The sequence below is a fragment of the Globicephala melas genome, chromosome 16 (assembly GCF_963455315.2).
Source record: "Globicephala melas chromosome 16, mGloMel1.2, whole genome shotgun sequence".
NCBI classification, from domain to species: Eukaryota; Metazoa; Chordata; class Mammalia; order Artiodactyla; family Delphinidae; genus Globicephala; species Globicephala melas.
Window position 1 is genome coordinate 78132144 of NC_083329.1, and position 15210 is coordinate 78147353.

General features: G+C 36.5%; 1 protein-coding gene across 4 annotated transcripts in view; it reads left to right on the forward strand.

Annotated features, from left to right (window-relative positions):
• ARID4B (AT-rich interaction domain 4B) overlaps positions 1-15210 on the forward strand; it is a 124068-nt gene that overhangs the window by 36414 nt on the left and 72444 nt on the right. For all 4 annotated transcript variants that reach the window (XM_030839647.2, XM_060286046.1, XM_030839650.2 and 1 more), the window contains exons 3-4: positions 11272-11382; positions 14168-14233. In XM_030839647.2, coding sequence (XP_030695507.1) covers positions 11272-11382; positions 14168-14233 — 177 coding nt within the window. The remainder of the gene's footprint in view (positions 1-11271; positions 11383-14167; positions 14234-15210) is intronic.

Genomic DNA, 15210 nt, shown 5'->3' on the forward strand with positions numbered 1-15210 from the left:
AGACCTGTATAGTAAAGGCTTATAAGTTGATTTTTAAAAATTGAGAACCAGAGGTTGTTTTTTTACTGCTGTCTTCTGATGGTACTAATGCTGTAATAGTGACCTGATGACCTTAAATAGCTTTTTTAAAAACCTGGTTTTTCCATGGGAAGGGTAACCAAAATGTACAGAATAATGGTTTCCCATGTGGAAGAAGCAGGGTCAGTGGTGTTGGGAGTTTTACAGTTGGCAGTAATCTCAAGAATGCTTTATTATGATGTTTCTTTCACATCTTAAACATTCATTACAAATATTTCTGTATTAAATAATAAAGTCTGAATTGCCATAAGAAATCTGTTTTTTTACTTTGTAGGTCCATATTTCATTATTCCTTATTGATCTTCTAGGATTTTGTATATTGTGACAATTTAGATTAAAATTTTAAACTAGAATTGGTTTAATATTTGTATGAATAGGATCTAAGTCCTAAATATCCCAGGACATTGTGGATGTTCAGTAAATGTTTGTAGAATTGCAATTACATTTTATGTCTTCTTAGATACGATTCTGATGGGTTTTAATTAAGGCTCTTTTGGTTACAGGTAATAGAAACCGCCTCAGATTATTGAAAGCAGAAAAGAGAATTTACTTTATGGATACTGAATACCCATGAGCAGAAAGTCCAGTCAGGTTTGAGGAGAGATTTAAGTTTTGGAAAGCTAACAGGAACTAAGGCTAGCGATTCTCTCAGTCACTCAAAGGACACAGTCTCGCATGTGTCCCCTTTTTTCTCTGCATGTCTGTTCTGTTCTTTTTATTGCTCTTCCTCTCTCTCGTTATAGACCGGTTTTCTCTCCTTCTCACTACGCATGCCAGAAAATGGCTAACAGGCTGTATCACCTTGCTCTACTAACAATTTGATTAGCATTTCAGCTTTGAAGTTTTAGGAGAAAGAACCGCTTTGGCACAGTTTGGATCACATAGATGGCTGGCGATCTGTATAGTCCACTTCTTGTCAGCAAAGTGTATTGCCGGAACATAGCTCTTTGTTAAGAGAAATAATCTAGTAGTGGGTGCTTGTCACAACTTATTCTTTATGAAACTATGTGGACTTTCTTTCACTGTAAAAATTTGGTCATCTGAGAAGTTATAAAGCGCATTTTAGATTTATCAGCATATGACATTTTATGTATAACAAGGTCACAACTTTATTATATGTTTATATTATATATTTATGATATATATAAATACATATTGTATGTTTATTATATTACTGTTATCAACCCCACTTTACAAATGTGAAGCTAGGCTCAGAGAAGTTAAAGACCATGTCCCAAAGGTCACCTAGCTAGTACATTACAGACGTGGCGTTTGAACCCAGATACTCTGATTCCAGAGCTCATGCTTTTGAATTCTCAATATATAAGATGCCTCTCAATATAAGGTGTTTTTGAAATATAAATAATTTTTACCTTAAGAGAAATCTCATTTAGCAGGGCTTAACTAATGCCTGACTTTTTTGGTTCAATAAGTGATTCCTGAATTCCTCCTATATGTAGGTGCAATTCTAAGACCAGGACATCCAAAGATAAATAAGATGCTATTTCTGCCTTAAGTTGCTCAATCCAGGAGAGAAGACAGATACAAATCACTGAAATGCAGTGTGAAACTTTCACCTTTACAGAATGATTGTATCCATTTGGGACAGGCAAAGCCAGTATATAGCATGGCAATGAGTGTTGTAGCATTGGTTACCAAAGGGGTTAATACATGAGGGCTCTGAAATTATAGTGAATTCTGTGACTTAGAATATTTACTACCTACGTACTCCATGGGTCAATTTCTTTTGGTCACTAGACAAAGAATGGATAGAGTTTCAAATGATTGGAGGTTACTGTTTCCTTTTGATGGCTTCTTTCAAGGTCATTTTCTTTTTTTTTCTTTTTGGCGGCACGGCTTGTGAAAGCATGGAGCCCCAACCACTGGACTGCCAGGGAATTCCCAAGGTCATATTCTTGAGCATATAAAACTGAACAAAAGCTTGGTTGGTGGCCCATACAGCCATCAAGTGGGAAAATAGCCACAGCTACATTAGTGGTATAAGGGGCCCAGATCTCTGTGTGAGGCCTAGTCCTCTGGCCACAGGAGGAAACATACATAGGTGGAGTCCTGTGAGCTACAGAGTGATTGGTGGTGCAGAGCTGTGTCTTGCTCATGGGCGATCGAGCAGGAGCAGAGTCTGAGCAGATTGTGGAACAGGACTGTGATGTTTTCTTGGGTGTTGGTCTGTTGTTTCCCAGCTGCTTGAAAGAAATGGAGAAAATCAGTATGAGATTGAACCGAATATAAAATTGCCAATATTTGACCTTTTTTTGATTTATGAAAAATAGCAATTTCATGTGGTTTAATCTAATGTTTGCCGAGTGTTTACTCAGGACCTGTCAGTCTCCTAAAGATTCTAAATATGCTACCTAATTTAATTTAAAACTTGCAAGCATCCTGCAAGATTGGTCTACAGAGAAGAAGCCAAAAACCAAACTGGTGGGGTGGCATACCCAAAGACAGATAGTTATTAAGTACATGAATTGCAGTCTCTCTGGTTCTGAAGCCAGAGATTGTGCAGATTTGTACATTGAGCAGTTCAAGTAGACAGCAACCATTCTGAAATCATGTAAAAAAATAGGAGATGGCTTGTATCCGGAGAGCCAGTGAACCAAGATGCAAACCGCAAGTCCACATGGCCAGATATAAATCATAACAATGCCAGTTTATGGTTTTTCTTTGTGCTTCTGATTTTTGAACTGGCTGCACCACTAATTTCCAGATTATTAAAGTTTAAATATTATAAATAAGCAAGGTATGTTCTGAGAACGATGTTACGCTAATGCAGATTCATTTGAATAAGTTTTTTTTTTTAATTTTATTTATTTATTTAATTTTGGCTGTGTTGGGTCTTTGTTGCTGCACGTGGGTTTTCTCTAGTTGTGGCGAGCGGGGGGTACTCTTCATTGCAGTGCGCGGGCTTCTCATTGCAGTGGCTTCTCTTGTTGCGGAGCATGGGCTCTAGGCGTGCGGGCTTCAGTAGTTATGGTGCACAGGCTTCAGTAGTTGTGGCACACGGGCTTAGTTGCTCCGTGGCATGCGGGATCTTCCCAGACCAGGGCTCGAACCCGGGTCCACTGCATTGGCAGGCAGGTTCTTAACCACTGCGCCACCAGGGAAGTCCCTTGAATAAGGTTTTCTGATCTCACTAGCAAGATTACAAATAAGTTTAACCTCTTCTGAGGGCAAAATAAGTTGGCTACCTTTGTGTTAAAAGTGCCTTTGCTTTTTTGGCACATAGAATAATGTTTTAAATACAGGAGGCACTTAATAAATGTCTTTCCCAATATAATTCTCTCTTACCTTTTTGCTGATGATGAACATTCTAGTTAAAATGTCTTTTGTGAGTTATTTAAGTTTCCAGGAATATGCAGACACTCCTCTGTGAATATGTAGGTATCTCTCTGGTTAATAGATGTGGGTCTAAAATTTACTTATAAATAATTTGTAGTTCCATCCCCCAAAGTGACTTAAATTTTAGGAAGAAAACTAAGAAATATATGTACCATCCAGAGAAGATTTTTGTGTTTGGGGGAAAGGGTTGATTTCTTTTTTTTTTAATATGCAAGAACTTTTATAATCCAGTTTAAAAAAAAATTAGTAACTCAGACAGGTAAAGAACATAAATGAGCAATTCATAGGAAAAATATGCACATGCCCAATAAATATACACTATTTAAAAATTATTTTCATGTAATTTCAAATTTACAGTACAAAGAATTCATATAATCTATGTATGTATACAGATATATGTATCCGTTCGTATTATCTTCAGACTTTTTGAGAGCAAGCTGAAGACATGATGTCCTGTCATCCCTAAATACTCCGGGATGTAATCCCCAACAAAAAAGGACACTATTCTACCTATTCTGCATTCACCCGTCTAAATCAGGAAATCGGCATTGGTATGATACTACCATCCTATTCTCAGGCCCTTTTTAAATTTCACCAACTCTCCTAATGTCTCTTTTTCATTTCTGACCTATGCTCAATCCAGGAATACACGTTGCATTTGATTATCACGTCTCTTCAGACTGCTTCAGTTTGAAACTCCCAGTTTTCCCTGTATTTCATGTCCTTTAGAGTTTTAAGAAATACACACCTTAAATTCCGTAGATCTAATTTTTCTCATTGTCAAAGTTATTCTTGCCAGGTATACCACAAAAACGATGTGCTTTTGTCCTCAGTGCATCACGTCATTCCACCACTGATAATTGAAAAGTATTCCAGGAATATGCCAGTATCCTGTTCTTCATCAAACCTTCACTCATCAGTTTAGGATCTGTTGAGAACTCTGTGAAATCAGTCACCTTCATGATGGTTGCCGAAAGATGATTCTCTGTTTCCATCATTCCTACTATATTTATTAACATTTTACTGTAAGGAAGAGCTTTCTTCCTTCTGCATTTATTTATTTATTCATCATTCATTCATGTGTTTGTCCATATGGACTCAGGGATGTGAGTTTTACTGAATGGGTTATAATTTATTATATAAATTATATAATTTATTATATAAATTACAGTAGAATACACACATCTTGAGTTATTCAGTTTTGACATACACATACATCCCTAACAGGATAACAGGACAACCAATCTTTTTTTTGGTGCTCAAACTTTCCCCCCGTTTGGCCAGTAGTAGCCCTTCAGGGTGACTCCTGTGTCCCTTTGAAGTGTCTGCATTATTTTTTGAGCATTTCTTTACTTTCTGGCACAAGATATTTTACATCTTCTTGTACTTTCCCTGCCCAACTTTGAAATTAACCATTTCTCCAAGGATTCCTGGTTCCTTTTAATGTAGGATGGGTTTTAGAAATCAGGATATACGCCATTGATATGCTTTTTGTTTTTTTTTTGTTTTTCAACTTCTGACATTTTCATTTAACACATTGATTCTGTTTCCATGTCAGAGGAATGAAATGCCGCCAGGGAAGTGGTAGAGTGGCTCTTGTTTCCCACTTGGGGAGCCTGAAAATCAAAAAAGTGGGAGTAGTCAGAGTTGAGCTGTCAGTTGTTCTTAGTGGACAGAGTTAGGAAAATATATGGATGTATATATGCACACACACAAACACACAAATATATATGCATATACACATATACATCTATAACTACGTGTTCATTTTTCTGTGTGTGTATATATAATACATATGTATATATATAATATCTACGTTGTATATATGTAATACAACCATGAATTCATATTTCTAATTCCATTCCAATACCTTAGACTTCTTTTTAGCCTTGCCCCTTCCTTTTAAATTTCTTTGTCAGTGAGAAAAATGGCCCCAACTATCCTCAGTATATTTACTTACTTGATCATTCAGTTTACTTACTTGGCCACTGTAACAGATCTTCCAACCCTGCTGCTCATTTCCTCTGTCCCTGCTTAGCTCCCAGAATGTTCTCAGCCACAGAGCCTGCCTGTGCTTCCATGTGGCTCCCCCAGCCTCCTCCTTGCCACCTTGGATACTCGGCATCTGTCCCTTACCTCCTGTTCCCAGTACTGACCCCTCACTACCCCATGTCCTTAAAGCGACATGAAAAGGTGGAGAGGGAATGCTCCAGAGAAGATTTTAAAGTTAGATTGCACAGTTTTCTTTATTTCCTCAATGTACTCGTTTTTTGGTATGTCCTAAAAAATTATGTATTTTAGTTTTAAGCTTAGTTTTAAAATGACATACCCTTATAGATGCGTTTTTTGTTCATTCATCTATTGGAATTATCCACATTATTGTTTTAATGCCTCCTTGGGATTGTCATAAACAGAAAGATTGTTTTCATAGATGTATTGTCACACTGTGTGTTTAAATACATTTATTTAGTGAGGATTTTAGTATCAGATTTAATATCTTGCGTTCTGATTCTCTTGGCTGCATTGGTACTGCCTTAGTAACCAATTTGAATGCTTACTGTTTTTAAAAACCTACCTCAATAAAATGTCAGTGTCAACATTAGCCGTTTGGAGCACTGATTCAACTGTTATCTTTCTGACACTTGTATATTTGGGTACTTACATATTTCCATGGCATTTTGGCTTCTTGAAGGATTATTATCCACCAATATCTAATTTAAAAATTGCTTATGCTTTTAGTGTTTCCATGGAATTCAATGGTTTTTAGGTGCCAGTTAGGACATTTGGTAGATTGACTAGAAAAATAAATGTTTAAGCAATGCTAGGATAAGTATGAGGTAATTGTTGCCTTGACAACTGGAAAACTGTTACGTTTGCTAAACAAAGGGATGGTAATATAGTAGTTTAATTTCTTTTTTGGCATGGAGGTGCTATATAAAAACATTTTATTTTAGCCTCTGAGATGGTCTGTATTTTTGACCAAAATCAGAAAAGCAGAACAAAAAGAGAAGGTAAGAGTTTTGTTTTTTTTTTTTTTCCCCCTGGTGATATACATGTACATACACCTAACAGGGTTGGTGTTGGTCAAAGGAATCTTGGTAAACCTGCTGGCATGATTCTTTGTATCTCTCTGCATTGGATCAAAGTACAGTAGCCTCAGAATAGGTGTGTATAGTCTTGATTTTGTCTTGCTGCCACACTAAAAGACTGTGATAGACTTTATGGAGCATCCCCACAAACACTTTACCTCTCTTGCTACTAGAATTCAACTTGATTACTTTATTTCTGAATTGAATAGGGGGATAATATTTTAAACACCCCTCCCCCCATATACACAATTATACTGGCATCTGTTCTGTTTATGTGGGATCTCTTTGGTGTAGGACTCAAATTTTTTTTTTTTTTTTTTTTTGCGGTACGCGGGCCTCTCACTGTTGTGGCCTCTCCCGTTGCGGAGCACAGGCTCCGGACGCGCAGGCTCAGCCGCCATGGCTCACGGGCCCAGCCGCTATGCGGCATGTGGGATCTTCCTGGACGGGGGCACGAAGCCGTGTCCCCTGCATTGGCAGGTGGACTTTCAACCACTGCACCACCAGGGAAGCCCTCAAATTTTTTTTGAAGTCACAATTATACCCCAGATTTTTGAGTAATAATAACAGCCTTTATTTGGTATTGTATGCTGGGGTCTGTTCTAATAAGCACTTTACATGTAGCAGGCATTTCAGTCTTCATCCCTGTGAGATAGTCACTATTTATTATATCTAGAGGCAAGGTCATCTGGCTACTAAGTGGTAGATTTGAACCTAAGCATCTGATTCAAGAGCCTGTGCTCTTAATTACTGTATTATACTGACTCATTAGTATAGTCATTCCAAGTGCACTGGAGAATATAGACAAGTATTAATACGAACGTTCAAAATAACCCATAATCCCAGTCACTACAGATTATAATACTTTGAGTATTATAATTGAGTTGTTAACTGTGGGAGTCACATTATGAGTATATAGGGGAGTTACTGTACAGTTCTGTCTTCTTTTTTATAAGTTTGCAATGGTCCTTAGTATACATTTTAGAAAGCAAAGGCTACATGCCAATTGTAAAAAACAAAAAAGGAACTTTTTTTTTAAGAAAAGAAACAGGAAGACATACTTTGGATAAAATGTTTTTATATACATACCCCTCCTTTCCACTCCCTTTCTCATAAGTTAATCCCGCTTTAACAGTTGTTTTTATCTTTAATATGTATGTTTTTTCTATATGTATAGTATAACGTATTTTTATTTCTGCATTTCTAGAAGTAGAAAAAGTATAATACTTTAAAGACATATACATAGTACCAATCATCCTGTATTATGTTCTCATTAGATTTAATGCTAAAAAATATTGTATTCTGAGGAGTATTGACATTAGTTGAAAAAGTGAGAACAGTGGTTTAACTTTCTCTTTACACTGACTTATGGTGAGCAATCATTTAAAATGAGGTTTTGCCTTTCCCATTTTAAAAAGGAAGAAAGGAGGAGGTGCCAAATCTGAATTTACATTGGTTTAATGACTTGTTTGCCCAACTCAGTGTTTCATAATAGTAATTGTGAATAGTTAAATACTTCTGGCATCATAACTGAATACTTTCTAATACTGGCCCCATTTTCCTGTAGTGGAAACTGAAGTTTAGGGAGGTTCAGTAGCCTATAAAGACTCATGTAGTTAGCATAGGAATAGAGCTGGGATTAGGACCTTGTCTTTTGCTTTCAAAAACTGTGCTATATTAGTCTCACATTACACTAATGATAGAGTGATAATTTATGGTCTGCTAAAATTACATACACAAATATGACCATGTAGGTTGTGAGTTTCATTTGTTTTTTCTGTAGAAATTCATACTTTGGTTAGCGTAGTTTCACTTCTAGACAATTACGTGTCTCAGAGTATCCTATTCTGACCATCTTTGTAATAACCTTAGTCCTTTAACATAGACATGTTAAACAAATGTATACAGAATTCAGATTATTTTATTCATCTAATGATGAGAAATTAGGGACAGAAAAGTAACTTACCTAAGATGATACAAAAAAAAAAATACAGGCAGAAATTAAGATCAGAACATAGACCTTTGCTTTTCCTATGCTCTTTTAGAGAAATTAACCCTGCTCTAACAATGTATTTAGCAGGTTTTTGTTAGACTTTGGCTTCCCTTTGCAAGTATTTTTGTAACAGACATTTTCTTTATATACCTTGCTGATTCCTCTTCATGTGTTCTAGCTTGAAGGAAGGAAAATATTACCCTTCAAAAATAATAATTTGCCCTCATGATATTTGCGCTAATTATTACTCTTTTCTGTCAACATGGATTTTCATGTTAGTAAGGATGTAGGATGGGCTTAGTTTTGGGGGAAAAGTTCCCTTTCTCAAATTCAAGATGAATAAGTCTGTTCATTAAGCATGTTTATAGTTTGCTGGGGTTGGAATGTTGCCAGTGTTTGATATTGAATATTAATGAAAAGAATACATAAATGGGTTTCTGTATACTAGTAGTCTAAATATATTACTATCCTATTCCCCCCGCCCCTTTTTGGTTCAAAATTCTCTATAATAAAAGTACCTAAAAAGCTTATCACTTCTTAAATATTTATTTGTTCCTGAGTAGGCACAAACATGCACTTTTAGATGATCTCTTTTTCTCTTCTACATTTCAGAATTTCTTGTTCTACATTTCAGAATTTTACTGGCTAATAAGGCAGGAAGTGTTAATGGGAGAGGTTGCAAGTTGTGGAGAGTAATGAACCTTATGGTCATGAAGAGTGCCCCTCCATTTGGGCTTGTCTAGCAGTAACACACAATACCAATTGAACCACAGAGTGGATTGATATCTTTTGGAAATTTTCCTAAAATTTCTGGGTGAAGTGCTGTGAGTTCCTTTCATATTCTTGCTAAAATAAAGCCACTAGCTTGTCTGGAACTTATTCAGAATTTTGACTGGGAAGATGATATTTTAAGAGGGCTAATTTGTAAAGTAGAAATGCATTTATTAACTTTAGGTGCAAGAGCAGTACAAAGTTATCAAATCGTAGTTATATCAACAGATTTTAAAAGTAATAATGCAGAAATGATTATCCTTCTATGAGGTTACACTTCTGTTATGGCATAAATAAATTGAAATATAGGCATTTTCCTAAGTAGATTTAAGAAATCATATACTTGATATGTTTTGAGGGTTTTTTTTTTAATACTGTTCATGAAATACATAGAATGTGAGGCAAATGTCCATTAAGGAGGGTGACCTGGTATTTCTAGTTGTAGCACCCTTGTTTTGGTTTATGATACCTCTCCACCTTTCAAAAAGTGATTAAAATTGTTTGACATATTTATGGTCACTTTTGTTATAGCATTAGAATTTTTTTTTGAGATAAATCTCTTCTAGGTGTATTAGCCACAACTATTAGGGATGAATTTATTTTAAGATCCAAATGAAATTGTTATATTCATTATTTATTGCTGTATAACAGCATTTTTCCACCTTATGGTCTGTGGAATTTCTGCAGGATGTTAATAGATGTTAATTTAAGAAACGTTCTTTGGGGGCTTCCCTGGTGGCACAGGGGTTAGGAGTCTGCCTGCTGATGCAGGGGACACGGGTTTGATCCCTGGTCCGGGAGGATTCCACATGCCACGGAGCAACTAAACCTGTGCGCCACAACTACTGAGCCTGTGCTCTAGAGCCTGCGAGCCACAACTGCTGAAGCCCACGCGCCTAGAGCCCGTGCTCCGCGACAGGAGAAGCCATCTCAATGAGAGGCCCGCGTACCATAGTGAAGAGTAGACCCCGCTCACGGCAACTAGAGAAAGCCTCTGTGCAGCGACAAAGACCCAATGCAGCCATAAATAAATAAATAAAATAAAATCTATTTAAAAGTTTTAAAAAATAAAAAAGGTTCTTTGGACAAATAGATTGGGAAATGATGAGGCAGAGTAGGAATTCATTCAATGAACTGATTTTCCCAAACTCCCAACTCTTTTTCTTTCTGGTGGAGCATCTTGGAATATTAGTATTTCTTGTAAAACACGTTGGGAAAAGTTACTTACATAATCTTTCTTTGGCTATAGAATTGATTAATATAAGTAGAACTCCTTAGAAATATAGATCCTGTGCAGAAAAGTACCTGATTATAAAAAGAGCAGCTAGATTAGGACTATTAAAAATTAAATCACAAGTGAGGAAACTTAAAATAATATTTATTGTAGACAGGAAGTGAACAGTGAACTCATGCCAAAGCAGTTGAGACATTTTGGCTGAGTTTTTACTTCAGATTTTCAGACTGAATTTCTTCATGTAGTTTTCACCAGTAGTTTGAATGCATGTGGGTTTCCCCCACCCCTTTTATGCTGTTCTACCTTAGCATTGTCTAGATAGGGATATAACAAAGCTAATCTGAATTTGGGTGGCTGCCAAGATATAGCCTAAATATTAAAAGAAATTTTCTTAGACTGAGTTTTAAGGATCTGCCTTTTCTTTCAGTGGTCATTTAATAAAAAATTTTGAATGAATGGGTAGATGGAGGGGTGGATGGAATGATATACTTGGATCATATGTATTTTATATAGAGAAAAAAGATGCCTTTATCTTTTATAGATGTACATTTTAGTACATTTAAATAGGCGTTATGATATGTATTTTACTTATTTTTAAGTTAGAGTATTGTATAGATTGTTTTTGTTAACAATACATTCATCTATTACAACTTTTATAGCTGTAACAGGATTAGATCTGCCATTCTGAGGTCTGATTTTGGGAAAGAACTAGAAAGTTTAAATCTAATTATATTTGTTTGCATTTTTAGGCCCTTGATGAACCTCCCTATTTGACAGTGGGCACTGATGTGAGTGCTAAATACAGAGGAGCCTTTTGTGAAGCCAAGATCAAGACAGCGAAAAGACTTGTCAAAGTCAAGGTACAGTATATGTAGATTTTCTAAATTATATGTTTAGTATTTGACGCTTAAACTTTTACTGGTAAGTATATTTAAGAAATTTTTTCTTCTGCAAGATGAGTTTTTAGTTGCTAGGAGTAATGATTGTAAAAATACCTGAAAACAAAGCATTACTTGTGATTTTATTCCAATTGGAATGAAGTTAGATGATCACAGTTGGTATTTTGAATGCCATTTCACTACAGACTTGGTATTGTTTGTATTGTTAGCCTTTCAGAGCTGGAAAGGACCTTAGAAGTCATGTAGTTTAATTCCTTAATTTTATTGTAAGAAAAATGAGGCTCAGTAAAGGGTTAGTGATTTCTCCAAGGCCATTATGGCAAATTAGTGGCAGAATGGGAATTACCATAGTACATCAGTTTTAAGACTCGCCCCCCATTTTAACCATGAAATTGAGATGTGATTTATAATTGATGATGGTAGATCTAGTTGTTGCTTCCTTATCCTCTACTTTTCTTGAAAAATCTTCCGAATAACTGTTAATTATTTATTGAGTGGCAAACTGCAGGAGGGAAGGAGGATGGGGATATGAGAATAACCCGATCTCTATTTTCAAGGGGTTTATAATCCACATTAGCAGATACCCCGTAAAATACTGGTTTGAACATCATTGGTTAAACAGGCCGTAGAGATTTTGTACCTCAGGGGAGCGTGTCAGAGTTTTTTCTGGAGCTTCTTCCATGCTTGTATGCTTAGGTTCCTTCCTTATGCATGGATATGTTGAAAAAAGCTTCCTGGGTGATTCTAATTTACACTGCCAGTTAAGAACCATTGTGATAAGGCCTTTAAATTAACCATAAGCCTGTAGGATGCTGTTCTTAGCCCCCTACCCTGTCTTTTTTTTTTTTTTTTTTTTCGGTACGCGGGCCCCTCACTGCTGTGGCCTCCCCCGTCGAGGAGCACAGGCTCCGGACGCGCAGGCTCAGCGGCCATGGCTCACAGGCCCAGCCGCTCCGCGACACGTGGGATCTTCCCAGATTGGGGCATGAACCCATGCCTCCTGCATCGGCAGGCGGACTCTCAACCACTGCGCCACCAGGGAAGCCCTCCCACCCTGTCCTTAGTTTTCCCATGCTTGGTGCGCGTGAGCTCTTATAGTGGCCTTTCCTGTTCCTGACTTCATATAGCGGTGTTCCCTGAGCACTCATGTTTTGCCATTACTATCTTAGAGATGAAGAGAAAGCTTTTTATCAGTTTTCTCACTCTTTTAGACAGAGCTACTGCTGGCACATGTAACACCTTAACATGAATCAGACAAAAATCTCTCCCTGCTGGTAGAGACCCTCCTTAGCAGAGCTTGGCCTACAGATAACACTTTTGTGCTGGTTAGAAACGGTGTTCCTTTGGGCAGGAGCAGTCTTACTCCAGGACCCATGCTTCACTGGATTTTAGCTGTGATTTATAATCTCAGCTGGGTGTCTCTGTAATGAATGAACCAGCAAAATGACACATAGCAGTCCTGCCATTTCTTGCTGTCATTGAAAGGAAGAAAACAGTCTATACTGCTTCTGCTGATGGCACAGAGTGCCAGCCAGTACCTTGTGCCTTGTGTCTTATAAGTAGTGGCTATCTAAAATTTGTTGTTAGTTTTTTGGGCTGCTCTAAAAATCTTTTTATAATTCAAAGCTAATGATTTTCTCAACAGATAAGGTAGTATATTTCTATATCAGTTTAATTAATTTATGATTCAGAGTTAATACATTTTTCTGGGGAAGAAGAGCAACACTCCTTCCCCATCAGTTTTCATTTATTGAGCATTTACTACATGCCAAGCACGGTATCAGGTATTGAAACTCTAATATTAAGACTTGGTCTCCATTCTTAAGTGGCTTACAGCCTAGTGAATGACACAGATATCTACACACATAATTTAAATAAAGCTTAGTAGTGTGTTGTGTGAGACAGAAATACCTGGGATGCTGTGAGTACAGGACATCTCCTTTCATAGCTGGTTTGTGACCCTGTTACCTAAATTGATTACCACACATATCAGATAAGACCACATTAATGGTTCAATCCCTGTAAGAACTCTTGCTTTGTATAAGAAAAACAACCTTTTCCATACTGAGTACTGGAAGCTGTTTTGTTTTTTACCAACTAATTAAATATTTAAACTCAATCCCTTTATTTTAACTTACCTCACATCTGGTTTCCCATTCTCTGATTTCTATACTGATACAGAGGGAGAGTACAGTAAAGTTCTGGATCTAGTTGGCCTGAGTTTGCATCTCAGGTCCACCATGGTACTAGTTCTGTGATCTTGGACCAGTTACTTACACTTTCTGTTCCTCAGTTTTCTTATCAACAAAATGGGAATAATCATACCTACCTAATATGGTTGTTGTGAAGATTAATATGTTTGATGCTTGAGCCTGATACTTGGCTGTCAGTAAGTGTTTTTTGCTACTGCTTATTACTAAGCGAGGCCTTCGCAAAATGGTAGAGTACCTAATAGCCTAAGATTGCCACCTCTTTTTTCCTCATTTGTAGGAAAAGAAATTATACAATTAAACTCACAACTAATAGTATTGAATAAAATATGATATGTAAATCATCAAGTAAATTAGTCTGGGAAGTTGTCTGTTAAATAAGAAATTTTTCAGTTAATCTACTTAGGGATTGAGATATTGTATAAACTAGGCAGCCATTTGTTTAGATTAGTCATGATAAAAATGAATTCATGCATTAACGAGCTTGTGTTGCTGTTTTTACTTTTTTGGTGGCTAATTAAATTTATAATCTTTAGGTAACATTTAGACATGATTCTTCAACAGTGGAAGTTCAGGATGACCACATAAAAGGCCCACTAAAGGTAATTCATTTATTTATTCATTATTACTTCTAATGCTTCAGTGGGAAACAGTCATTATCTCAGTCTTTTAAAAAATTCATTGGTTACTCTGTTATTGAGTTGATAAATATGTAATTCTCTCTGAATAGACTAATAGAAAAAAAGTAGACTTAGTGTTCAATAAAACCTATATGACAGTAAAACCTGTGTTCAGAAGTGAAATGAACATCAAGGAAAAACTGGTTGCTTTTTATTTACTCATCTGTTTTGGTCTCACCATGTTTCATTTATTAAAAGGTACAATTTCCGGAAATAATAGGTGGTGAACTAGGGATCAGGTGATGTAAGTTCCATGATGATGTGAAAATTGAGAAAACAAAACAAAACAAATCCTCAGAGCTTTTAATTCTTTGAAGCAACTACTGGCATATGAAATTGTTAAAGGGTCATCAGGCAGTTATAAGTGATGAATATGTTCATATATACAGATAGTTTCATTTCTTTGCGTTAGTTTTCATTGGCCAGTGAAATTAGTGCTGCTTTACTTTCCACTAGTGAGCAAGCTAAAGGGAATGTGCGGGTAGCCACTGTGTGCTGTTTGGTCCTTTAGAATGTCTGAAATGGACATTGGCCTAGCTGGGTGAATTTTAAGAAATGCTAACAGAATTGAAGAGACATTTGTAGATGCAAGAAAAATCCTTTCCTAATGAAGCTGTACTTTCCAGAGAACTAGATAGATGTGTGTATCTGCCAGTTTTTGTTGGTGGTTGATTTAAAAACTTTTAATTGGATCCCCAGGGCATTAATACCTTGCATATATAGTAGGCACTATGGAGGACTAAAACTTGTAAGTTTTTTTAATCTTGCCTTGTGAAAATTATTTTCCACCCTTTCTGTTTTATAGGTGCCATTTTTTTCAAATTTATTTATTTTATTTTTGGCTGCGTTGGGTCTTCGTTGCTGTGTGCAGGCTTTCTCTAATTGTGGCAAGCGGGGGC